General features: G+C 48.8%; 2 protein-coding genes across 7 annotated transcripts in view; both read left to right on the top strand.

Annotated features, from left to right (window-relative positions):
• ANKRD31 (ankyrin repeat domain 31) overlaps window positions 1–3372 on the top strand; it is a 160871-nt gene extending 157499 nt beyond the window's left edge. For all 6 annotated transcript variants that reach the window (XM_051838690.3, XM_051838691.3, XM_070056272.2 and 3 more), the window contains one exon: window positions 3011–3372. In XM_051838690.3, coding sequence (XP_051694650.3) covers window positions 3011–3156 — 146 coding nt within the window. In that variant the 3' untranslated portion in view covers window positions 3157–3372. The remainder of the gene's footprint in view (window positions 1–3010) is intronic.
• A 7577-nt stretch (window positions 3373–10949) lies between these two features.
• The window catches only part of GCNT4 (glucosaminyl (N-acetyl) transferase 4), a 29128-nt gene continuing 13148 nt past the window's right edge, over window positions 10950–26929 (top strand). Inside the window, exon 1 of the mRNA XM_070056289.2 lies at window positions 10950–11123. The gene's annotated coding sequence lies outside the window, so the exon portion shown is untranslated. The remainder of the gene's footprint in view (window positions 11124–26929) is intronic.

Raw genomic sequence — 26929 nt, 5'->3', positions numbered from 1 at the left:
AGGCTCTTGCCCACAGGCGTGAGAGGCACAGATAAGACAGAGCAGGAATGTGAGATTTATTTGGTACACAGTAAGATGGAGTGTGGCACAGGGATGATGCCCAGGGTGAGGCCTGGTTGAATATTCAAATGGGGCAGGGTTTAGGGCAGGGTCTGCAGCAAATTGTCATCTCTAGGAGTTTCACGGCATCTGGTGCATGTGTGGCTGCAGAACACATGTTGGCATGAGGAGACGTCATGGCATCTGATGCATGATGGGAAGTGAGGCTCAGGAGTGGATGTACCAAGCCTGCAGCCATGTTGGATTAACGTGGAAAAGGGCGGAGCTTGGGTGAGTGACTCCTCCGCTCCTCCTCACTGCCTCCCTGCCTATATCCCACCAGACTTCTGAACCCTGCTCCATACAGCCCTCCCAGAGGGCACTGTGCCTGTCGCAGGGAAGAGGTGAATGCTGGGTCCTGGCAGTCCGCCAGAAGTCTGTGTGCTGCACCGTCCATCATGCCATAGAACAATCCAGGCCTAGTCAGAGCACCTAAAACGGCCTCCTGGCCTGGAATGCAGGAAGCCGGCCTCCTGACATCAGGGGCCAGGGGCAAACTGAGTATTTAGTGCAGTGCTCTGGAAATTTGATAGCCACGTAAAAATTCAAACTGGGAACATGAATTTGAAGTCAGTTGCTGTGTTCTCACATTTAGTTTCGTGGGGATTTTCCTGTTTAGCTCGGTTTTCTGTATTGTGTGTTGGGTTTGGTTAACCCCACCCCCAGATGTGTGGGGCTTTTCTTGTGAATAGCTACAAAGAAAACTGCAAGTGGTGGTTAGCCAGAGGTGAATTTAACAGCCGGGGGCAGCACAGACTGGAAGTACGTGGGTAGAGATGCCGTGGTGGGCGGAGACTAATGGAGCTGCCGGCAGAGGCACTGACAGTTGTGTTGCAGGGGTTGGTGCTTTTCTTCCTGCCCGACTGCCCCGGTCTGATTATTACAGGAAGGAAGCTGTTGTATAAGAGACTGGGGGTGGTCTCAGGCTGTGCTTCATGGAGTGAGAAGCCTGTTCCCACAGCCTTGTCCCGTGGAAGTGCCGCCGTGTGTTGGGGGGAAGCGTCCCAGGCAGACGCAAAGGCGCAGGAAAGCGGGATTTCTGGGAAGGAAGGATGCACCTGTGCACGTGAGCGAGGGCAACCTGTCTCCATGAGCAAGGAATACTGGCTGCCCCCCACTGAAGCTGGGATGCTCCTTTCACAGGATAGAGGGTGGAGTTTGTGGGGCTTGCATACCTTCACCTGTGTCCTAGGTTTATTGGAATTTTGGGGTCTCAGCGTTTCCAAGTGGCCTGCAGTACACACTGTCTTGGCATGAGGGGAAGTGAGCGTCTGGTGCGTGATGGGGAGAGGGTGACCGAGCCTGCAGCCGCTACGTTGAATTGGAAGGGAAGGCTGCATGCTCTCTGCCCTTCTTCTCCCTCACCACCTCTCTGCCTGTCCCCATCACTTCCACTACTGAGGAACTTGAGTGGAGCTGGCATGGGTATTTGGCTGCCATACCCTTGTCACTTAGAAAAGCCATGGCAATGGCTAACAGATAGAATATCAGCCATAATCAGTCTTTTTTTTTTATTTTTATTTTTTTTTTGACAGGCAGAGTGGATAGTGAGAGGGACAGAGAGAAAGGTCTTCCTTTTGCCGTTGGTTCACCCTCCAATGGCCGCTATGGCTGGTGCGCTGTGTCTGGCGCACCGCGCTGATCTGAAGGCAGGGGCCAGGTGCTTCTCCTGGTGTCCCATAGGGTGCAGGGCCCAAGCACCTGGGCCATCCTCCACTGCCTTCCCGGGCCACAGCAGAGAGCTGGCCTGGAAGAGGGGCAACTGGGAAAGAATCCAGCACCCCGACTGGGACTAGAACCTGGTGTGCCAGCGCTGCTAAGTGGAGGATTAGCTTATTGAGCCACGGCGCCGGCCTCATGATCAGTCTTGCAGCTATGCTAGCCACGTGTCATAGCTAGCCTGATGAGAAAGGCCTAAGACTTTAGTGATAAAGTCAGCCCTGCCAAAAAAAGAGAATGTGCGCTTGAAATAGACCCTCTCTGTTAAATCATCGCAGCCCTATGGGAAAGAGCCCAGGTTCTTCTCCAAGCAAAGCCAGTTAAGAGGGTGAAGTAATACCCACTCATGCTTAGCCATGGTACAGACAGCCTTCATACAGGTGCTGTTTTCTTGTTTGACAAAGAAGAATGATAGGCTAAGGGGGAAAAGGTTTAACTTTAGTGTTGCTGTACTGTAAACCATTCTTCTGGGAGTCACTAGGTCAGTGAAAGTTAGAATGCAAGTAGATTGAGTTTGGAGTCTGTGTTGAGGTGCAGCAGGCTAAGCCACTGCCTGCTTCACATGCAGCCTCCTGCTGATGCACCTGGGTTGTGGTCCAGGGGAGGATGGCCCAAGTACCTGGGTCCCTGCCACCCACAGGGAGACCTGAATGGAGTTCCTGGCTCCTGGCTTCAGCCTTGCCCAGCCCTGGCCGTTATGGCCATTTGGAGAGTGAACTAGCAAATGGAAACTCTCTCTCTCTTTCTCTCTTGACCCCTGTCTGTCTCTGTAACTCTGGCTTTCAAATAAGCAAAATAAATCTTAAAAAAAAAGACTTTAAAAATAATGAAATAAAAATAAAAAGCCACCAGATGAAGCTCATCTATTAAAAGCACTGTAGATGGGACTAGCGTTTGGGGAAGGCCTTTATTCCTGTGAGCCTAGCCTTGGTGTGATCCCCAGCGTCCCCTCATTGCACACCCGGCTGTGTCACGGGCATGGGTGCCCATGAGCTCAAGTGTGGCAGTTCCAAGGGGTGATGGTGTCTGTATCTGAGACTCAGGCCTTGCTGTCATTACCAGTACCTTACGTTACAGGTTCTCCCATGTGTGTTCTCACACAGCCTGCGCTGGATTCTATGGTTTGTAATGACGAAATGTAAATCTTGGATTTAAAGGCATTTTTTAATTTGTTGATACTTTTATTAAACAGGAACTTCCAGAGAGTCAACAGAAAGTGTCCCCTGTTATCTACAAATAAATGAAATATTGCTGATCAGTGATCAAGAATTTCTCCCATGCCATATAATGGATCAGCACTGGAAGTTCTATGCGGAATGTGAAGAACTAACATTTTAAAGCCTTGTTTTCTTAGCCATTTATTGTGTGTTCACATTATTAACCAACATTCGTATTTTATCGTATGTTGCCTGGTGGGCGTATTTTAACATAAATAACTATGGTAAGATGTGTGTTTACTGGTATAAGGAAAAGTATTAACTCTTCATCTATTGCAGAAAGTACAATGCTTTTTCCTTGTTTAAATAAAGCCATTTTCATACTAGCTCATATTAACTTTCTGGGTTTCTTTTACTCACAAACTTAAAGCTGACCTTTCAGTCAATACCTTTATTTAAAGTACAGTCATCCTTGTGGGCAGCAAGGATAGCTACAGGCCGCTGTGTGGGCCTAGAAAGAGCCGGGGAAACTCACCTAAAACAAGAAACCTGAATTCCTGCTACCTTCTCTACTTGCTTCAAAATTTATCTTGAAATAAAAATGAGATTTTCTGAGTTTCAGAAATTTCATGTCCATAGGATTGCAGCTAAGTATTAGCAGAAAGAATGGGTCCAGCAAGGATGTAGAAGTTATTTTAAGTTGCATTGATTTCACTTTTAACTAATGCTTCATTGTCTTGAAGATTTTTTGAAGAGATACATTCAAGAGCTTCATAATTTTTCCAGGCAAGTGTTTTAATACTTTGCTAAGAAGAAAGTTAATTCTTTTTTTTTTTTAAGATTTATATATTTATTTGAAAGAGTTACACAGAGAGAGGAGAGGCAGAGAGAGATCTTCCATCCGATGGTTCACTCCCCAATTGACCGCAATGGCTGGAGCTACACCAATCTGAAGCCAAGAGCCAGGAGCTTCTTCTGTGACTCCCACGTAGGTGCAGGAGCCCAAGGACTTGGGCCATCTTCTGCTGCTTTCCCAGGCCATAGCAGAGAGCTGGATCAGAAGTGGAGCAGCCGGGTCTTGAACTAGCACCCATATGGGATGCCGGTGCTTCAGGCCAGGGTGTTAACCTGCTGCGCCACAGCGCTGGCCCCAATTCTTTGCATATGTTACATTACCCCAGACTCCCAAATATAAGGATACTTCAACCAGTTTATGGAAAAATAGAATTAAAAGATAATTTTAGGGATGGGTGTGGTAGCTCAGCAGTTATGACACTGCTTGGGATGCCTGCATCCCATATCAGGGTACCTGGGTCCCAGTCTCAGCTCTGCTTCTGATCCGGTTTCCTGCTGATGTGCACCCTGGGAGACGATGGATCAGTCCTTAGGGCCCTCCAACCCATGTGGGAGATCTGGATGGAGTTCTGGGCTCCTGACTTCAGCCTGCTCAGGTCCAGTTGTTGTGGACATTTGGGGCAGGAAACAGCAGATGAAAGATCTTTATTTTTCTGTTGCTGTCAAAATAAAAAATTATTCAAAAATTTTTGAAATCCATCCATACAGAAGTCTTCAAAATTTTCATGGAAATTGCATATTTACAAAAAAACTATATACATGAATTTCAAAGTTTCTTTGCACCAAAATAAGTGCATCTTTTTATTCCATTTTCCATATGCTTTTTTAAAGTATCCTGATAAGCTTTCTGACTCCATGGTTTTGTCCTAGCCCTTCTTCCTCATTTGGATTGAGAAGTAAGATTGTAATAAAAGTAAGCAAGTCTCAGAATTTGGTGGGGGCAAGGGAAACATGATGTTGGTTTTTGAAAATTTTTCTTTTTTTCCCTAGAAATATACTCAAGTTTATAATCAGTTAAATGATGAGCCATTACTTATCACATTAGGTAGAAATCACAAGTCAGGTTTGTATAATTATTAAGATATACATTAAATAGTTTGCATTCAAAAACATTTTATCATAACATTATCACATTTGATAAAATCTTATTAAAACATCTAAGTGTTAAATGTAAATCATGTTGTTATAAAGTAACACTTAACAGAACTGGGGTGCCAGTTAAGTATTTTCTATTAAACACAGATAACTTAACAATCTGAATTGTATAAATTTGGGGCCGGCATTGTGGCATAGTAAGCTAAGCCTCTGCCTGTGGTGCTGGTGTCCTATATGGGTGCTGGTTCAAGTTCTGGATGCTTCTCTTACGATCCAGCTCTCTGCTAGGCCTGGAGAAGCAGTGGAAGATGGCCTGGGTGCTTGGGCCTCCGCATCGCATGGGAGACCTGGAGGAGGCACCTGCCCAGCTCTGGCTGTTGTGGCCATTTGGGAAGAGAACCAGTGGATGGACGACCTTTATCTCTTGACTTTCCCTCTTTCTGTCTGTAGCTCTACCTCTCAAAGAAAAAAAGAAAGAAAGAAAACCACAACTGTATACATTACATTAACTCTTTTTATTATTATTATTATTTGACAAAGTTAGTGAGAGAGACAGAAAGGTCTTCCTTCTTGTTGGTTCACCCCCAAAATGGCTGCTACGGCCAGAGCTACGCCTATCCGAAGCCAGAAGCCAGGAGCCAGGTGCCTCCTCCTGGTCTCCCATGCAGGTACAGGGGCCCAAGCACTTGGGCCATCTTCCACTGCCTTCCCAGGCCACAGCAGAGAGCTGGACTGGAAGAGGAGCAACCGGGACTAGAACCGGCGCCCATATGGGATGCTGGCGCCGCAAGCAGAGGATTAACCAAGTGAGCCACGGTGCTGGCCCTGTATACATTAACTTTTGCTAAAGGTTGATTCAGTTTTAGAGAGGCATGCTTTGTGAACCATAATAAATTCCCCTAGCACTGGTTTCCTTTTTTTCCCAAAATTCTTTCATTAGGTTTAACTTTCTTCATCGTTCATATGTAAAAATTACAGATATATAATATGTAGTCTTAATGGTAACATGTTTTTATTTTCAACATACAGACTTCTATTATGGATTTGATACCAGCTTGGGTGTTCCCTGAAGACGAGTCTACCTTCCTGGGTTAAGGCTGGAAGTTAATTAGCTTGTTGGGGTGGGGCCCCTGTGATAGAATCATGGTTGCTTTATAAGGAGAACCTACCTAGAAGTAGACAAGTGTGCTTCCTCTCTCCACTTCCTGGCTGGCGGGGGAGCCTCCCCATGTGGTCCATCAGATGCCAGACCAGTGGGGCCACCTGATCTTGGACTTGAACCTCCAAAACTGTGAGCAAAAATAAACCTTAGCACCTATCAGATATTTTACTTGTAGTAACAAAAAGCTGAGTAACACAAATATTCAGAAACACTTTCAGAATATATGTAAGAAAGTGTAAATTACAGAGCTGGGCAACGGCAGGGCAAGGAAGGTGCACTTCTGACTGTGTGAACTTTGCAATCGGAAAAATCTCCAATTTTGAAATTGGAACTATGTGTTTTTTCTATTTAGACAAAAAAATGTTTTTTAATATATGAGAAGAAAGCACCTGGGAAGACTTGCCTATTAATGGAAGTAAAAAGACTCATTTGCTTATTTTATTTTTCTTTCTTTAAGAGTCTGATGGAAATGTTCAGAAAGAATAACCCTACATGTTGTAGTGTTTGAGAACTTACCATTTCATTATAACTTTTATAGGCTATTTTTAAATTCTTAATCACTATGTGGGATATTTGGCTTTATTATTATTTAAGAAAAGTGTTTAAAATATGAGCCATTTGGGAATATATGTACTGACTATGTAAACAAGTGAAAAATGTGAATTGTTGAACAATATTTAATGAAAGTCCTGGTTTTTGATGGCAGTGGGCCATCTTCCACTGCTTTTCCCAGGCCATTAGCAGGGAGCTGGATCAGAAGTGGAGCAGCCAGCACTCGAACTGGTGACTATATGGGATACCAGCATCACAGGTGGCGTCTTTACCTGCCATGCCACAGAGCTGGCCCCTGAATCTGGCTAAAACAGTACAGATTTATTTGCAATTCACAGTTGCCTCTGAGAAAATAAGTTTATAGAACTGGGGGAGAGAAAGATGTGGTTTCCTTGGCAAATGCTGAAATTGGAATTGTGTGCATTCTTTCTATTCTGATAAAAATTTTAAATATGTTGCATCCACATTGAGTGTAGTTGGACTGCAGGAAAGGCAAGCAGTGGTGCTGCTAGTCTGTCTTCTCTTGGTGCCTGATAGCTGATGATTCCAGGCCGAAGCTGAGGGGTCTTGGAAGGCCCCATCCCCTGGGAATCAGCTGACTTAGGCGTCGCTGCGGCAGTTACCATTCAAGTCCACAGGATAAGCACGTGTTAGGTAATACACACTTTTACATGGATACTTGTGCAAATACCAGTTTCTGTTGTGGGATGGGATCCGGGTGTTTATGGGAAGGTCAAGAATGTCGCAGATGCAACTGGTTGTAGTGCCTGTCCCTTAGGGAGCTAGACCAGAGAGAGTGGAAGATACTTGTGCAGTTTACTTCCAACTTAAAAATAAAGTATATATTTCTTTTTAACTAAAAAACTAAATATTTTGGAGGCTAGCCTTGTGGCACAGCAGGTTAAGCTGCTGCCTGCAATGCCAGCATCCCATATGGATGTCTTATCTGTTCTATTTCTGATTCAGCTCCCTGCAAATGCACCAGGGAAAGCAGCAGAAGATGGCCCACGTACTGGGCTCCTGCCACACATGGGAAACCTTGATGGATTTCCAGGCCCTTGGCTTCAGCCTAACCAAGCCCTGGTCATTTGGGGAGTGAACCAGTGGATGGAAGATTAATCTCTCTCTCCTTCTCTCTCTGTAACTCTCCCTTTCAAATAAATAAATCTTTAAAAAAAACCCTAAATATTTTCAAAAGAATAATTTTAAAAGGCATTTTGTTTAGTGATTACAATTTACAAAAGGCATGCATTTCAAGTTTATAGTGTAAGAGATCTTGCAATTCAAAGTTTCTGTTTTAGTGATCAAAGTCTTCATTTTCAAAGCCCACTTACTGTACCAGCCAATGAATGAAATGAAACCCTTCGCCCTTGAGTGCCCTGAGCACTGCCCAACCCAGACGGCACGAGGATCTACTCCAGCCAGAGTTGACAGAGCTGCCTTACCCTGTGTCAGCCTTCTGAGGCACTGGGCAGTTGGAGGTGTCGCTACATGATTCAAGGCCGGCACGAGGATCTATTCCAGCCAGAGTTAACAGAGCTGCCTTACCCCGTGTCAGCCTTCTGAGGCACTGGGCAGTTGGAGGTGTCGCTACATGATTCAAGGCTTTATTTATTTATGTTCAACATTTATTTAATGTTTACCATTTTAAACTTACTATGTTCCTTTTATTTGAAAGGCAGATAGACAGTGATAAACAGAGGTTTCCCATCTGCTGGTTTTCTCCACAAATGCCCACAACAGCCAGGCGGGTCTCACAGGGCAGTGACCCAAGTACTTGGGCCATCATTTGCTGCTTTCCCAGATGCGTTACCAGGTATGCTGGAGTGGAAGGAGCAGAGGTGGGATTCAATCTCAGGACTCAGATATGGGCTGGAGGTGTCCCAAGTGGCAGCTCAACGTACTGTACTACAGTGCTAGGTTGTTTTATATTAATGTTTTATTAAAGTGCTGGGGTTGTTTCATTAATGCAATCCCTCACTCCCTGCATTTGTGTACTCTGCTTCTACCACCCCTGCTCATCTGTGTTCTCCTTATTCTTTGAGGCCTTTCCTCATACAAATATGTGACCTCCCGCATTGCTTTCTCAGACCAGGGCAGCCTCTTCCGTTGTCTACTTCCTGGCAGTATGGTTTGCTTCTCACTGCTCATCTCCCCAGGGATCTGAAGAACTTACAGAGCTCCTGGGTTTTACATTGTGTTTTCCATAAAACTTGAGAGCAGGCATTTCGCCTCAGTTGCAACAGCAGCATCCCACATCACGGTGCTGGGTGTGAGTTGCAGCTCCGGCTCCTGACTCCAGCTTCCTGCCACTGCAGACCCCGGGAGGCAGCAGGGTGGCTCAGCACACTGGGGTCCCGCAGGTGAGAGGCCTGGGCTGAGTTCCCTGCTCCAGGCTTTGACGCAGCCCCAGCCTAGTCCCAGATGTCCTGGGCATTTAGGAGGTATGTGTGTATGTGTCTGCCTCTCATCTTCCCCTCTCTGCCTCTCATTACTGTAATTTTAAAGTAGGTATCTTGAACACAGTAGATGCTGAAGAAACAGCAGTTAAAGTGTTTTCAGCTACAACAAAATCCTGCTCAAAATGGCCTAAGCAGTGGGGAAATCACGTTACTTCATAACCGGGGTAGGCTCCCAGGGCTGTTAACACAGCAGTATCCCTGTTCCCAGCGCCCATGGCTCTGCTGCTACAGGCCTGCGTGGAGAGACCCCTCAGCCAGCAGCCAGAGAGACAGCCAGGACTGTGGTCAGTTGCCCACAGTGGGAAGGGGCCCTGGGAGGCGCTGTTTATCCATCCTTTGACATATACGCGACAAAGCCAGAACAGAAGCCTGGGGCCATTTTAGCTCTTTGCCTGAAAGCAGATTGGGCCACCCCCCAAGGGACTCCCAGGTCCCTGTGCTCTTAAACCAGCTCAGTCCCACACCCTGCATTCTTTTCCAGCTAACCCGCCCGCTGAGTGAAAAGCCTGGAAAAGCCGGCCTAGCGGCTCAGCTCCGCCGGGGTCGCCGTGCGGACCCGGCCGGCCGTAGCTGCATTCTTGCTCTGCGTGCGCGGGCATCAGCCTCTGCGAACTTGCTCCCTTGGGGTGCTCTCGCTTTTGGCTGTGAACGTGTATGCACCCTGACTTTCCTAGGACCTGGGGGCTGCGCAGGGATGTATCGGGGGCCGCAGCGCCGGTGTGGTCTGAGGGCAACAGGGTGCGGAGTTCACAAACCGGTGCTGGGAGTGTTTCAGGTCCGGCGCTGAGACGGTTTGCTTTAGGACAAAGTGGCTGATCTGGAGTTGGGCACAGGGCAGCAAGTGACCGATACCCGCTTTGATAGGGTGTTTTCAAAGCAAAACTGGCCGAACTAGTGCGCTTGCCTGGGGGTGACTGGGAGTTCTGTGGTCCCAATCCTGGGGGCCTCAGCCTCCTCAGTGGCTCAGAGCCGGGCCAGCAGGCGGGCCCCGGGCTGACTGCCGGCCTCCCTCTTGGGGAGACCCGAGTGAAAACAGCACCTCCCTCCTGGGGTCAGAGGCTTGGAGACAATGCAAAGCGCCCACACTCTTACCTTGTCCAGAACAGTGCCCAGCCTGGGTGCGGGCGGGGGAGACCTGCAGAGGGTCAGCCATGTGACCCTAAGGGCTCTTCCGGCAAGCAGCGGCCCCTCGGCCCCTCTGGGGAGGTGGGAGCGAGGGCCCAGCTCATGTCAGTCTGGAACGCATGCTGACCGGGCACCTCCCGGGCAAGGCGGCGTCGGCTCAGAGCCCCGGATACGAAGAGCAGAGGGTGCAGGTGCCCCGCGACGCCCCCTCTCTGGGACCCCCTAGGTCCCTGCCTGACCAGGAGTCCCGCAGACTCCCTGACAAAGGGGGTTCGTGACCCACCGAGACCCTCTCGTGAGTCAGTGGCTGGGCCTGGTGGGTCCCCGCATGGGACGGCCGGGACGCCCCCTCCCGCTCCTGGTCTCGTGGAGGGGAGCTGCTGGGGGCACCGAGGACCCGGCTCCAAGTGCGAAGGGGCGGATTCTGATGGTGTCGGGTGCACTTCTCGCTAGGGGCGAAGGGTGGCGGGGGTCGTGGTATCCAGGGTGCAGTGGAATTGCTGGCAGTTTTTTAAGTGCCACTCCTGCGCTGGGACGTGGGAACAGCAGGTCGGAGGGAGCGGCCCCTGGTGGCTCCGAGTGGAGCCCTCGGGGCCGGGAAGGGAGACCCTGGCCCTGGGCCGGAGGCTGGTAAAGCGCGCGACCTAGTCTGCTTGGACCTGTCCGGAGCCCCGAGCTCGGCCACTGCCCGCACCCACCGCCCTAGCCCCGGCGGAGGCTGCACCGAGAGGCCACTCTGCCACGCCGCGGCTCCTCCCTCGTCCGCGTCACGGGGGCCCGGGCCGAGGGACAGCGGCACCCGCAGAGCGCGGCGCGGAGGCGGCGACAGCGCAGGGCGCGCGTGAGGCTGGTGGACTCCACGGCCGCGGGACTGGCGCTGGGGCTCCTCGCCCTCTCGTGAGTCAGTGGCTGGGCCGGGTGGGTCCCCGCGTGGGACGGCCGGGACGCCCCCTCCCGCCCCTGGCGACTTTCACTTTCCCACCGCGGGAACTTCGGGGCCACGTCCCTTTTGAGGAGGGACCTCGCCGGGGTCAGCGGGCGCCCGCGCTTGCCGGGAGCTGGCGGGCACAGGCGGTGGGCGGGCACCCTGCGTGTGCCGAGCGGACTTCTTGACCGGCGCCGGACGCTGCCCGGCCCAGACGCTGCGCCAGGGCGCGCGGCGCGCTCCTGGGAGACGCGTGCTCCGGCGGCCCAGGACCCTTCCCAGAGTGCGGCTCGCGGACGCACCCTTGGCGACAGGCGGGGGTTCCCACTGTCCTGGCCCTCGGGGGTCCGGCGGCGGCTCGGAGGAGCACGGAGCGCGGGGCATTGGCGTCCGCTTTAAAGTCCAGGGCTGGACGCCCCCGCCTTTTAAGGCCGAGTTTCGTGCGGTGGAACCGGCAGCCGCCTGGGGGCGGACGGCGCGGGGCTGGCGGGCACCGCTGTGGTAACAGGAAAGCTCTCAGAGGCAGAGGCTGAGCAATGCGTCGTCCTGGTACTGCGTCGTGACCCCTTGGTCCCCCAGACCCGAGAACGAGCCCGGAGGCCGAGGGTGTGGTGGTGCAGTGGTTCGGAAGCCCCCGTGGTCCCTTGGTCGGCGGCGAGGAGTCCCCTTGCTCCACACCCGCCCCGACCCCGTGGGGTCTCGGAGAGTGAGCCGCCGTGGAGGGGAGCTGCTGGGGGCGCCGAGGACCCGGCTCCAAGTGCGAAGGGGCGGATTCTGATGTTGTCGGGTGCACTTCTCGCTAGAGGCGAAGGGTGGCGGGGGTCGTGGTATCCAGGGTGCAGTGGAATTGCTGGCAGTTTTTTAAGTGCCACTCCTGCGCTGGGACGTGGGAACAGCAGGTCGGAGGGAGCGGCCCCTGGTGGCTCCGAGTGCTCTGACCCCCTGGGCCTTCCGGGACAGGGAGGAGCAGAGGGCAGCGAGGACCAGACGCGGAGGCGCTGCTCCTGCTCAGCCCTTTAGAGCAGTGGTTGCTGGGGACACAACCCCGCTTAGGAGGAGTCCGACTGACTCTGCAGGAGGCACCGGTGAAGGTGGCCCTGCACCCCAGGATGTGACAGGGGTGAAAGGGGGCGCAGCCCAGGCTGGGAGCACTCGCGCCCCTAGCAGAGGCGAGCGGGAGGGGCGGGGGCTGGGGTGGGAGGGTGCAGCCTGCAGGGTGGGTGGCTTTGTGGCCCAGCGGGTTGAGCCACCACCCGTGATGCGAGCAGAATATGTCAGAGTCCCGGCTGCTCCTCGGTCCAGCTCCCTGCTGATGGCACCGGAAGCCGGCGGAAGATCCGCACTTGGGCCCCAGGTGGAGTTTGTGACCTCACTTGGGCCTGGACCATTTGAGGAGCGAACCAGTAGATGGAAGACACCTCTCTCTCTCTCTCTCTCTCTCTCTCTCTCTCTCCCTCCCTCTCTCCCTCCAAACCCTGCTTTGCCTTTCAAGTAAATATTTTTTTTTTAAAGTAAGATCAGGATCCCATTAACTCCCAGTGGGAGCACCTGTCACCTGCCAAAGCTACCAGTGCTGGGTGCTGGGTGCTGTAATGAAAGGGTCACTGGCCGCAGGAGTGTAGTGTAGCAAAGCAGATAACATCAACCTCGAAACTTTACCCAGCAGTTTAGATGTGTGGTTTTTAAAAATTAATTTGCATTGCTTTGCATGTCATTTTATATGCATTCCCATATGCCAGTAATTTTCCTAGTGGGAGCTTCAAGTCTTTACGAAAGTGAAATTTGTTGCAGTCCCAGTAGGCCCGTGGGCGTGGCAGGTTCAGTGTGGGGTTTGAGGGACAGAAGTGGATGCAGTATTTGCTATTTTCAGTGTGAGAAGCCAGACAATATTTGATAAAGGCAGACCACATCCTCCTGCGTCATCTTTGTGATCTGCACAGGAAATGTGGAAGGAGACCAAGGGAAAACCGTCTCAGTACACAGCCACAGAATGAGGCAGAAGTGGAAAGAGGCCGCTGCTGTGTGGAGCTGACCCAGAAGCTGCGAGGGTCAGAGAGCAGAGTCCCTGCTGAGCCACGGAAATTCCAGAGAGAGCTCACGCGAAACACAACCTGTGAGGCTAGAGAGCCACCAGGTTCTCCGTGGCTTGGACTCACGGAGAAGCAGGCCAGTGCTACAAAGAGCAGTGGACTTGGCTGGCGCCACGGCTCACTAGACTAATCCTTGCCTGCGGCACCGGCATACCGGGTTCTAGTCCCGGTCGGGGCGCCGGATTCTGTCCCGGTTGCCCCTCTTCCAGGCCAGCTCTCTGCTGTGGCCAGGGAGTACAGTGGAGGATGGCCCAAGTGCTTGGGCCCTGCACCCCATGGGAGACCAGGAGAAGCACCTGGCTCCTGCCTTCGGATCAGCGCGGTGCGCTGGCTGCAGCGCGCCAGCTGAAGCACGCCAGCTGTGGCGGCCATTGGAGGGTGAACCAACGGCAAAGGAAGACCTTTCTCTCTGTCTCTCTCACTGTCCACTCTGCCTGTCAAAAAAAAAAAAAAAGAGCAGTGGACTCACGGAGAAGCAGGCCAGTGCTACAGAACAGTGGACTCACAGAGAAGCAGGCCAGTGCCGGTTTCTGAGGGCTTCTCTGGGCACCAGCTGGGGGTGGGTTCCACGATCGCCCAGCTCTGCCGACTGAGCCTGGCACTCTGGTGGAGTCACCTCCACTCCTCTGGTGAATTGTGCTGTTTTGTTCTGGTGCTTGCTGGCTTCCTGTTCTACTGCAAAACTTGTGTCGCCTTCTGTCCTGGTTGAGGGTGAACCCAGGCGTAAAACCGCTCTTCAGGGTGGCTTCTCAGGACGGCAGAGCAGGGTGGGGTGGGCCTGCCTTGCTCCTGGAGTCTGAAGGGTGGACCCTGCTGCTGAGCCTGCTCCCAGTCTCGGCGTCGTGCGGCTGCACGATTATGCTGTCCAGGACTGTGCTGGTTTTGTGTTTGGTTTGATTATTCTGCCCTATACTTTTTTCTTTTGGGAATCACATTCCGAACAAATGCAGCCTGCTAGACACTTCCCCGTGGATGCTCCTGTCCACCTGCATTTCTCCGTGTGGCACCAGTGCAGTCGATTCTTGTGCTTGTGTTTGTCTCTCTTTAGTTTCACCTTGCTCTGACCAGCTCTGTCCAGGTCCTGCGGAAATCTTCCCCAGCCAGTGAGTCTCACCTCTGTGTCCTCTGCCCGTTGGCTACTGACGTCCTGGCCGAAGAATGAGCAACGTGAACACCTTCGTGAGGGGCCATTTTCACAGCTAGCGAGCCCCCGAAACTGGGCATCTTCTGCCGTCCTTGATGGACTGGTGTCCAAGGAGTCCCAGCCTTTGCATTGCTCCATCCTGAAGCCCACTCCCCAGGCTCTCTTCATGGGACTGGGGCCTGCAGCTGTGCCCAGCATGGTTTTCCTCTCCCTGTGCTATTCGAGCTGCCAGCTCGGGGGTTTGTCATTGTTTTTCTTTTTTTGCAGGTAATACAAGGGTAAGTTTCAGCTTATTCATAAGATTAAGATAAATTCCTAAGTTTCAAACTGACAGAAGCAAAAATTGTACCTTGAAATTTCTCTCCCCCAGATTGCAGTACTCAAGTCTTTAGCCAGGAGACTCAGGTTGCATCATATTTGAAAACATTTACTTAGGTTTCATATACTTGAAAGGCAGAGCTAGAGGGACAAAAATAATGAGAGAAGGAGAGGGAGATGGAGAGATCTTCCATCTGCTGATTCACTCCCCAAATGCCTGCAACAGCCGAGTTTGACCAGATTCAAGCCAGGAGCCTGGAACTCCATCCAGGTCTCCCATGTACATGACTCTTAAGGGAGTACGATTAGAAATGTAATTGCACTTAAAAAAAGCTTTGAAAGGCAAAAAGCGGAACGAGTTTATGGCAAAAATGCTTTTGGCTTTGGTTTCTAGAGCATGAAAAAGGGCCTGGAACAGCAGACTTTGAAGCTGTGACCTTTCTACAGGGCTAACCAAGCCCTCTCCTTACCCCTCCCCTGCGTGGAAATTCCAGTCTGAATCAGACTTCAGAATCTCAGTAAAGTGCACGTGAGCTTGCCTCTTCTGCGACGCTGTCAAACCTCCTGGTGTTCTCATCCCAGTGGCCCGCAGGGCGGGGGCAGTGCCTGCTGCAGGCAGAGGTCTGCGTAATCTTAGGGGCATCTCCCTGGGGTGGGGGCAGGTCTCCCCTTTACCCTCCCAAGGCTTCTCAGCTGGGCCTGAGAAGAGAGCTAACACAGGAAGAACAGCAGGAAAGAGTGCAGGTCTGTTTGCTCCAAGCTGCGTGTGACAGAAGGCCTTGCAAGGAGGGGCAGGCCTGGTGATGCCCATGGACTGACCACTGCACGCTGAACTAGACAGAGTGGTAGATTAGGAAAATGTGACAAGGCCAGGTTAGCTGGGTGGGGGAGTGACCAGGAGGACAGGGGGTTGTGACAACTTGCACAGACATCTGGGAAGGACTGCGGCTCCAGGCCCAGACAGTGAGGTGATACGCTCATATTTCCTGGCACAATTCATCGCCTGCTTTTACGAAATAGCAGGAAGGGGGCTGGCATTGTGGTGTAGCATGTGAAGCCTGCTGTCTGTGATGCCAGAATCCCATGTGGGCACTGGTTTGAGACCTGGCTGCTCCGCTTCCCACCAGCTCCTTGATAAGGGCCTGGGAAAAGCAGCAGTAGGTGACCCAAGTGTTCAGGAGCCTGCACCCACATGGGAGGCCCATAGGAAGCCCCTGGCTCCTGGCTTCAGCGTGGCCCAGCCCTGGTTGTTTAGGCCATTGGAGGAGTGAACCAGTGGATGGAAGACCCCCTCCCCACCCCACTGCCTTTCAAATACATAATTCTTTAAAAAAAAAAAAAAAGCAGCAGTTCAGAAAAACAGAAGGTAGAATGGTGGTTGCAACAAAGACTTGAAGCAAGTAATACTTGGGAAGTGTAGACCTACAGAAAACAGCGGTGACACTAGACCAGAAAAGACGTTGAAGACAGTGCCGCTGGAAACACTAGGGGCTGGGCTTTGAAGGGTCTTAATCCCACATACTCGCTGTTGTCCCTATGACTCCCTTTTCTAAAAAGCCCTTTTAGTTTTGAAACACTTGGAGCCTGCAGACAAATTGTGAAAACAGGGCAGTGGTCCTGCGTGACCCCCTCTAGCGTCCCCATGGCACCCTGAGGTTTTCTGAAGTGGTCCCTGTTTGAACAGCAGCGCCTGATACGTGACCCCAACCGTCATCCCTCCATGCACCTGCCCCTTTTCCCTGCTGGAATGCCTGGGCATGAGTGCACACCTTCACCCTAGTAGCTGCGCAGTCGGTGCCCCTGCCCTTTTCACAGACAAGGAGGCAGAGACCACCCAGAGCCAAGGCACCTTGTTAGCGGGGGGTGTAGGATCTGTTTGCAGAGCCATGGACTGTGGATTCCCTACCCAGGTGCTGCACACAAAGGAGGTCAGGTGGAGAGGCAGGGAGGGGATGGGGCCAAGCAGGAAGGGGAGGGCAGAGTGGGTGCTCAGTGAGGCTCAGGGAGATGCAACACATTCCGGTCTGTGCCTGCACAGTGCTAACATCTCTTTCTGGAAAACTGGCTCTCTTGGGTCACTCTTGGGTCCCGCATCGGGTCACATGTCACAGGCTCCCAAGAAGGCAGCCAGTCTACCAGCTGACCTTCGGAGACCAAGCCTACCCCTGCCTCCTGCCCAGAGGTCCACCAGGAACTGAGCAGTGCTTAACTGAGACATGGTAAGCAGAGGCCTGGCTTTTGCCAACGCCAGAGTGAGTTTGGTACATCATGGCATCTGTGTTCCTTCAGCAGTCAGCCTAGAGCCTCCGTCTGCCTGCGTACAGATGGATGAGTTGCTCAGTGTATCTGAGACATGTATTTTTACACTTGGCTGTATATAGGATTGTACAGTTTGTATAGGTTAGACATTTCAGTCTGGTTTAAATTTAGTTTTGTTCTTGGCTGTGTGTGTTAAGGGTTACCCTTTTCAAAGTACAAGTTGTTAAAACATGGAAAAGCTTATTTTTCTTGCATAACAAAACCTGGGAGTGTTTGATGCTGTTGATCCAATGGCTGGAGGGTCTGGGGTTGAAGTCTCCAACGCTGTCTCTGTCGGTTCCTTCTGGGCCCAAGGTGGCTGCTGCAGCTCTCGCCCTCATGCTGCTTTTGGGGTGGAGAAGTGGAACAAAGGGCATTCTGCACACCTGGAAGCTGAGTGCCTTTGAAGACCGTCCCTGACCTCTCACGTTGTGTGTCACTGAGCAGCATTGCCTGATCCATCATTCATGATGGACGTAGAGAAAAGTGTCTTAAAAAGCAGACTGCTTGGCCTAGTGGTTAATCTGGTTCAGTTCCCACATCTCACACTGGAACGCCGGGTTCAGTACCCAGCTCTGCTCCCTCACTCCAGCTTCCCTCAGGGCAGGTCTCGGGAGGCAGCAGCGATGGCTCATGTAGATGAGTGTGTCACCCTCATGAGACCCCTGGGATGAATTCCCAGGACCTGCCTTTGGCTCCAGCCATGAGTGTTAAGAGCATCTGGTGCGTAAGTAAACCAGCAGATGGGAGCCCTCTCTGTCTCGCAATGAGTAAGTTTTTTTATTTTAAAAATTAAAAACCATAGACACATTTCTGCCGCCAGTGATCAAGGGGTTCCCTCAGTCAAGGAGACTTGGAGGGCAGAGGTAGGAAGGCGACTGATGTTTGTTTCTGGATTTCAGCTGCCTGCCTGTTTTGCACCAGACCATGTGGTGCAGCATCACAGTCCAAGAGTGTGAGTTCATGTAGAGTTAGTGTGTGTGTTTGCTCCGGTAGCTTTGTGTATGGTTGGTGTACACATTCACTCAGATTGTCGCTCGTGAAGTTGGCATACACATTTGCTCAGTTTGTTTTGTATACAGTTGGCATACACATTTGCTCACATCATTCTGTATACAGTTGGTGTACACATTCACTCAGATTGTTGCTCGTGAAGTTGGCATCCATGTTTACTCAGATTGTTTTGTATACAGTTGGCATCCATGTTTTCTTGGATTGCTTAGAATACAATTGTACACACTGACTCTGATTGTTTTGCATACAGTTGGTATTCATGTTTGCTCAAATTTTTCTTTTTTTGTAACTATTCCATTTTAAAAGCAAATTTCAAAATACACCAATGTCCACATAATAGAAGAAACCACTTAAAATAGTATTTTGTTTCTATAATGACTAGTGCCTTTCTTTTTCTTTGGTGTTTAGCAAAATGCTTTATGTACAGTTAGAATTCAGCATGTTTGTTGTGGTAAGAATAATACAATTATTTTGCACAGAAAAATGAAGTCTGTGATAATTACATAATATTTACAGTAGACATTTCACATAGTTGATCAGTGGATGTACTATAAAATAAAAGACGTGAAAGATTTGTGAATAATTTTTAAATCTATAAAATAAAGAAATCCAGCTAATTTGTTGGATCCAGCTTTGCTGTTAATGTTGCCTCTTCAAGAGTGTGTAGGTGTATATTTACAGAGATTTTATATGTGCCCATATAGATACCTGTATATATTCTCTCTCTCTTCCTCTGTGTCTCCCTCTCTGCACACACATACACATACACACATGAACTAAATCATATCTTCTGATTCACATTGTTTCCATGCATGTTTTCTTTCATTTCTTTTTTTATTTATTTGTTTTAATTTTTAAGATAAACAAATTTCATGTATTTAATATATGCAGATTTAAGAACCTAGTGATGCTCGCCATCCACGTTCCCACCCTTCTTCCTCCTTCCTCGCTTATTCCTCTCTTAATGTTTACAGTGATCTACTTTGTTTACTTTGTACTCATAAGATTAACCCTAAACTAAGTAAACTAAGTTCAACAAATACTAAGAAGAAAAAAATACTGTTCCTCAACAGTAGAGACAAGGGCTGTAAACAATGTCTATTTCACTCCATTACATTACAGTTTTTGGTGCTCTATTGGTTACCACAGATCAGGCAGAACATGGGATTTGTCTTTTTGGGACTGGCTCTTTTCACTAAGTTGCACCCATTTTGTTGCAAAAGACAGGATTTCTTTTTTCTTTTTGCAGCTGAGTAGTGTTCCACTCTATATTCCACTTTGTTGAGTGTTTCCTTTGCCTGCCGAAGCCTCTAAGCTTGATGTAATTCCATTTGTCTATTTTGGCTTTGATTGCCTGTGCTTCTGAGATCTTTTCCAAGGATTGTCCTAGCCACTGTCTTGTGGAGTTTCCCCAACATTCTTCTCTAGTAATTCGGTGCTGTTGTAGATTTAGCTCCTTGATCCATTTTGTGTTGATATTTGTATCTCTCCTTCCCAATTTATATCCTTTTGTTCCTTTCTCTTGCCTAATGGCTCTGGCCAAAACTTCCAGAACTATATTGAATAGCAATGATGAGAGTGCACATCCTTGTCTGCTTCCAGACCTTGGTGGGAATACTTCCAACTTTTCTCCATTCAAATTGATGCTGGCTGTGGGTTTGTCATAGATTGCCTTGATTGGATTGAGGAATGTTCCTCAATGAGGAATGTTCCCAGTTTGTTTAAGGTTTTTATCATGAAAAGATGTTTATCAAATGCTTTCTCTGCATCTATTGATATAATAATATGGTTTGTCTTCTTTGGTTTATTAATGTGATGTGTCATGTTTATTAATTTTCATATGTTGAACCATTCCTGCATACCAGGGATAAATCCCACTTGAACCAAGTTATTTGATTCAATTAACTAGTATTTTCTTGAGGATTTTCCATCTATGTTCATCAGGGATAGTTCTCTTTCTCTGTTGTACCTTTTTCTGATTTAGGAATTAGGATGATGATGGCTTCATAGAGGAGTTTGGGAGGATTCTCTCCCTTTAAATGGTTTCGAATAGCTTGAGAAGGATTGGAGTTAGTTGTTCTTTAAATGTCTGGTAGAATTCAGCAGTGAAGCCATCTGGTCCTGGGCGTTTTTCTTTGTAGGGAGAGTCTGTATTACTGATTCAATCTCTGTCTTGGTTATTGGTCTTTTTAGATTTTCTGTGTCTTCATGACTCAATTTTAGTAGATTGCATGTGTTCAGGAATCTGTCCATTTGTTCTAGATAATCCAGTTATTGGCATACAACTGTTTGTAGTAATTCCTGATGATTCATTTTATATCTGTTTTCTCCTTTGTTACATCTCCTCTTTCATCTCTGATTACATTAATTTGAGTCTTCTCCCTCCTTTTCTTTTAGTTAGCTGGGCCAGTGGTCTATCAATTTTGTTGATTTTTTTTTCCAAAAAAAAAGCTCTTCATTTCACTGATCTTTTGTATTCATTTTTGGTTTCAATTTTGTTTATTTCTTCTCTAATTTTAATTATTTATTTCTTCCTACTAATTTTGGGTTTGATTTGTTACTGTTTTTCTAGGTCCTTAAGATGTGTTGATAGCTCATTTATTTGGTACCTTTCCAATTTCTTAATGTAGGCACCAATTGCTATCAACTTCCCCATTAATACTGCTTTTGCTGTATCACATAAGTTTTGATATGTTGTATTGTCATCTTCATTTATTTCCAGAGATTTTTTTCATTTCCCTTTTGATTTCTTCTGTGACTCACTGTTCATTCAGGAGCATGTTGTTCATTCTCCAGGTGTGTCCATATGTTCTAGAGATTGTTGACTTGTTGGTTTCCAGCTTCATTCCCTTGTGGTCAGAAAAGATGAATGATATGATTTTGATTTTTTGGAATTTGCTGAGACTTCTTTTATGGCCTAGAGAAAGTTCCATTCACTGATGAGAAGAATGTGTATTCTGCAACCGTGAGATGAAAAGTTCTATAGATATCTGTTAAGTCCATGTGGTTCATAGTGTCGGTTAGCTCTTGTTTCCTTGCTGATTTTCTGTCTGGTTGATCTGTCCATTGATGAAAGTGAGTATTGAAGTCTCCCATTACTATTGTGTTGGAGTCCATGTCTCCCTTTAGATCCGTTAACATTAGTTTTAAATAGTGAGGTGCCCTGGCATTGGGCGCATATACATTTATTATAATCACATATTCCTGTTGAATTGATCCCTTAATCATCACATAGTGACCTTCTTTGTATCTTTTGACAGTTTTTCCGTTAAAGTCTATTTTGTCTGATGGAAACACCAGCTCTGTTTTGGTTTCTGTTAGCATGGACTATCTTTTTCCATCCTTTCACTTTCAGTCTGCATGTATTTCGTTTCTGCTGGTGAAGTGTGCTTCTTATAGGCAGCAAATAGATGAGTCTTTTTTGTTATCCATTCAGCCAATCTGTGTCTTTTAATTGGAGAATTTAGGCTATTTACATTCAAGACTACTATTAATAAGTAATGATTTGGTCCTGCCATTTTTCCATAAATATTCCTATTGTTTGCCTTGGATTTCCTTTGTAATTTTACTGGGAGATTTTCTGCCTTCACATTGTTTAAATATGATGGCCATCGTTCTATGTTTCTGTGTGTAGCACATTCTTAAGAATCTTTTGTGAGGCTGGATGAGTGTTGTCAAAGTCTTTCAATTTCTGTTACAGAAAGTCTTTATTTCACCTTCATTCATAAATGAGAGCTTTGAAGGGTACAGTATTCTGGATTGACTTTTTTTTTTTCTTTTATGCTTTGGACTACATGTCTCCATTCTTTTCCAGCCCAAAGAGTTTCTGATGAGAAATCAGCTGAGAGTCTAGTTGGGGATCCTCTGAAAGTAAGCTGGCATTTCTCTGTGCACATTTTAGAATCTTTTCCTTATGCTTTACTGCTGACAGTTTAATGACTGTGCGTTGTGGTGAAGATCTTCTCTGGCCATATCCGTTAGGAGTTCTGCATGTTTCCCATATTTGGACATCCCTTTTTTCCTCCAAATTGGGGAAGTTTTCTGTAATTATTTCACTAAAAAGGCCCTGTAATCCTTTCTCTCTTTCAGGAACTCCTATGACCCACATGTTGGGTCATTTGTAGTATCCCATAAATCTCCAACACTGTTTTTAATTTTTCCAATTTCTTCTTCTTCTTTTTTTTTTTTTTTTTTTTTTTTTTTTGGTCTGAGTGAAAAATTTCCACAGATTTGTCTTCTAGCTCCAGTATTCTTTTTTTCTGCCTCACCCAGTCTGTTGTTAAGCCTTTCTACCACATTTGTTATTTGATCTATTGAAATCTTCTTTTCTAATATTTCATTTTAAACTCAATTTCACGGGAAAAATTTTTATTCATGTCATGGATGGATTTCTTTGTTGATTTGCTTCTGTCTAATCCTACGATTGTGCTTTTGAGGCATTTCATCAATCTCTGTATCTTTACGTTCTAATATTTAAGTGTGTTGCATTCTTGGGGAGCGTCATGTTGCCTTCTTTTTCTTATTTCTTGAGTCTGCATTTACTTTTAGGCATTTTCTCTGGTGGATTTTGTCTTTGAGCTCTGCCTCTGTGGTTTAGTGCAGCGTCTGCTCTTTCACTGGAAACCCCGGGTGTGTGCAGGGTGTGGCCAGGGGGCTCCGGTTGCTGCTCCAGGGTGGGGCACGTGTCCAGGGTGACGCCTGAGTTGGGCGTGGTAATGTTTATTCTCTGCAGTGGGAGGTGTGGATCAGCTCTGCTGGCGTGGTCACACCCTCCCCTCCTCTCCTCCCAGGTGGTCAGTGCCCGGGGTTAGCCCACAGTGGGCACAGCACTCACCCGCGCTGCAGCCTGACCCTCACAGAGGGGCTGTGTGGTCCTCGGTGTGAGCACGGATCTCTCTGCAGCGACCCAGCCCAGGCAGCCTGGGCGCTCTGAGTGTGTAGAGCCACTGACAGTGACCGCCCCGAGACCCAGCCACACTGTGCCCTGCCCTGCAGTCACGGAGTCCCCACAGTCTAAGCACACAAGGCTCCTGCAGTCCTGGGGTGCAGAGGATCCCCCGCCCTGGTAGCCTGTCCCACCCACCCGCGGAGAGGCAGAGATGTTCCCAGAGCCAACGCCTGTGCTGCTCCACCTTGGCAGTTGGAGCCTGGAGCCTGTGACAGGTTGAGAGGCTGGGGGCCCCCACGTTCCTGTTTGGGTTCCCATCCCCCATCACCGTCCCAGCCAGACTCAAAGTCAGTGGGGAATGTGGGTTTTTTTCATTTGTTTGTTTGTTTGTTTGACAGGCAGAGTTAGACAGTGAGAGAGAGAGAGAGAGAGAGAGAGAGACAGAGAAAAAGGTCTTCCTTCCATTGGTTCACCCCCAAGACGGCCGCTATGGCCCGCATGCTGCGCCGATCTGAAACCAGGAGCCAGGTGCTTCTCCTGGTCTCCCATGGGGTGCAGGGCCCAAGCACTTGGGCCATCCTCCACTGTACTCCTGGGCCACAGCAGAGAGCTGGACTGGAAGAGGGGCAACTGGGACAGAATCCGGCGTCCCGACCGGGACTAGAAACGTGTGCTGGCGCTGCAGGCAGAGGATTAGCCTAGTGAGCTGTGGTGCCGGCAGGAATGTGGGTTTTCCCTCTGGTCATATCCCCTGATCATAGGCACATTCAAGACCTGCTGCAGCTGCTGGTGTCAAAATGGCACCTTCTCCCTGCCAGTTGCCAGGCAGCCTTTGGGGGGTGGGGAGAAAGCAATGTGCTTCTCTTTTGCTGGGTAAGCAGGTACCCCGTCCCCCTTAGGACTCCAGGCCAGTGCAGAGACAGTGTGGCCTGCCGGGCTCTCCCTCCGGCTGCAGCACCAGCGGCACACACTGCCTCAGTCTGCTCCCACCTCACTCTCCAAAGCGAACATCTGCTCCGGCTCTCGGCTGCGGGGCTCGTGTGTGGTATCCATGCTCATTGCTGTGCGCCAGCACCTTCCACGCTGGTCCACGGCGTCCCTCTTCCTTCTGTAGAATTTCCACCGAAGATTTCTCTCCAACTCTCCCCTGGAAATGCAGTTCCTCTGCTTTTTCTCCTCCCCCTAGCAGTACATCTTTCCCTGTTCAGCCATCTTGGAATCTCCCAGATTATTTTCTATATAGTTGGTATACCCATTCACTCAGATTGGTATACAGCTGGTGTATTTGTTTGCTCAGATTGTTTTATAAATAGTTGGTATGTATGTTTGCCCAGGTTGTTTTGTATACAATTGGCATACACATTTGGTTTGATTGTTTTGAACACAGTTGGAATAGACATTTACTCAGATTGGTATACATTTGGTACATGTTTACTCAGATTGGTATACAATTGGTGTCTATGTTCACTTAGATTGTTTTCTATACAGTTGATACACAAGTTTGCTCTGATTGGTACACAGTTAGTATACACATTTGTCCAGATTGTTTGGTATACAGTTGGTGCACACATTTGCTTAGATTGTTTTGTATACAGTTGGTTTACATGTTTGCTCAGATTTTTTTGTATACAGTTGATATATGTTTGCCCAGATTGTTTTGTATACAGTTAGTATACACATTTGCTCAGATGGTTTGGTATACAGTTGGTGCACACATTTGCTTAGATTGTTTGGTATACAGTGGTACACACATTTGCTCAGATTGTTCTGTATATAATTGGCATACAGTTTGCTCTGATTGTTTTGTACAGTTGGTATATGCATTTTCTCAGATTGTTCTGTATACAGTTGGCAAACACGTTTGCTCGGATATCCAGTGAGCTGAATGATCTTCCTGCTTCCTCATCCCCCTGCCTATGTGCTGAGTCCTGCCACCCTGGCAGAACCCTTGCTAGGATGCGTCCCTATAGGAAGTGCCAGCTGTCACACATCCAGGAGTCACTTCTAGGCCTGACTTTTGGGGACACAGAGTCTCTGCTGTTGAGATTCCTGTTTCGGCAGGATTTTCCAATTGTAGATTTTCCTGCAGCGTGTAACTTAATATTGAATTTCTGAGTTTAGTGTTGCTGCACACAGACCTCAGTACAGCATGCTCACTTTATTTATTCATTTTTAAAGGTTTATTTATTTATATGAAAGAGTTACACAGAGAGAGGAGAAGCAGAAAGAGAGAGGTCTTCCATCTGCTGGTTCACTTCCCAGCTGGCCCCATCAGCCAGAGCTATGCCGATCAAAAGCCAGGAGCCAGGAGCTTCCTCTGGATCTCCCACATGAGTGTAGGGGTCCAAGGACTTGGACCATCTTCTACTGCTTTCCCAGGCCCTAGCAGAGAGCTGAATCAGAAGTGGAGCAGCTGAGACCTGAACCAGTGCCCATATGGGATGCCGACACTACAGGCGGCAGCTTTACCCGCTACACCACAGCCCCGGCCCCAGAGCACTCACTTTAGACCAGAAGCACATGTCAGGTAAGTGATGAGATCCAGCCAGAGGTGCCAGCCTTGGATTTTCAGTGAAGAGCAGAAGCCAGAGAATAAACAAGCAGGCTTTCCTGATGATTAAAACCTGAGGATGTCCAGTCCATTCCTGGAGAGTGTGGCTGGGGCTCAAGCCTTCTGATTTGACACCCTTGGTTCATGCATTTATACACCTTCTGTCTTGTGTTGCTGCCACTCATTAGTGGAGGTCCTCCTTGCACTTTGCGGAGGGTGTTTTGCCTGGGAATTAGGACCCCCACTTGCCACATCGTGGCTCCTGACTGCAGCTTCCTGCACTGGGCAGCAGTGGTAAGGCTCAAGTCCTCGGGCCCCTGCCACCATCAGCGAGCCCCGAGCTGAGTTCCTGGCTCCCAGCTTCAGCCTGGCACAGCCCCAGCTGTTGTAAGCATTCGGGAACTGAGCCAGCAAACGGGAGCTCTCTCACTCTCCCTCATATGAATAAATAAAAATAAATAAAATGCCTATGTAGCAATCAATTAAGCTGGCTGCAGAGACTTTGAGGAATGAATTCTGGCCAGTATATAATAGGGAGTTGGGGCTAGCACTGTGACACTGTAGGTTAATCCTCGGCCTGTGGCAAAGGAATCCCATATGAGCACCAGTTCAAGTCCTGGCTGCTCCTCTTCTGATCCAACTCTCTGATGTGGCCTGGGAAAGCACTGGAAGATGGTCCAAGTGCTTGGGCCCCTGCACCCGTGTGGGAGACCTGGAAGAAGCTCCTGGCTCCTGCCTTTGGATGGGTCCAGCTCCGGTCATTGCAGGCATTTGGGGAATGAACTAGTGGAAGGAAGACCTTTCTCTCTGTCTCTCCCTCTCACTGTCTGTAAATCTCCTCTCAAATAAATAAATAAAATCCTTTAAAAATATGGAGTTAGCCATGTGGTATCAAAACAAACACTCGCAGATTTTGAGGGGAAAGTCGCACCATGTAGCCCTGGGGTGGGGAAAGTTACTTTCCAGTGCAACAAACTGCATTTTAAAAAGAAAAATGGGCCGGCGCCGCAGCTCACTAGGCTAATCCTCCGCCTAGCGGCGCCGGCACACCGGGTTCTAGTCCCGGTCGGGGCACCGGATTCTGTCCCGGTTGCCCCTCTTCCAGGCCAGCCCTCTGCTGTGGCCAGGGAGTGCAGTGGAGGATGGCCCAGGTGCTTGGGCCCTGCACCCCATGGGAGACCAGGAAAAGCACCTGGCTCCTGGCTCCTGCCATCGGATCAGCGCGGTGCGCCGGCCGCAGCGCGCCGGCCGCGGCGGCCATTGGAGGGTGAACCAACGGCAAAGGAAGACCTTTCTCTCTGTCTCTCTCTCTCTCACTGTCCACTCTGCCTGTCAAAAAAAAAAAAATAAAAAATAAAAAAAAAGAAAAATGTTTTTTAATTCAGATTTCCTATTTTATAGAAGAAGTCCAAGTATTCTGAACCACACTGTAAATTTAGAACAGGAAACAGCGTCTGTGCTGGGTGTGGCCGGGT

Source organism: Oryctolagus cuniculus, chromosome 14 (assembly GCF_051225735.1).
Source record: "Oryctolagus cuniculus isolate XC-2025 breed Fujian yellow rabbit chromosome 14, ASM5122573v1, whole genome shotgun sequence".
Lineage (NCBI taxonomy): Eukaryota > Metazoa > Chordata > Mammalia > Lagomorpha > Leporidae > Oryctolagus > Oryctolagus cuniculus.
Note: the sequence above shows the minus strand (reverse complement) of the source record. Positions and strands in the feature narration are given on the sequence as shown.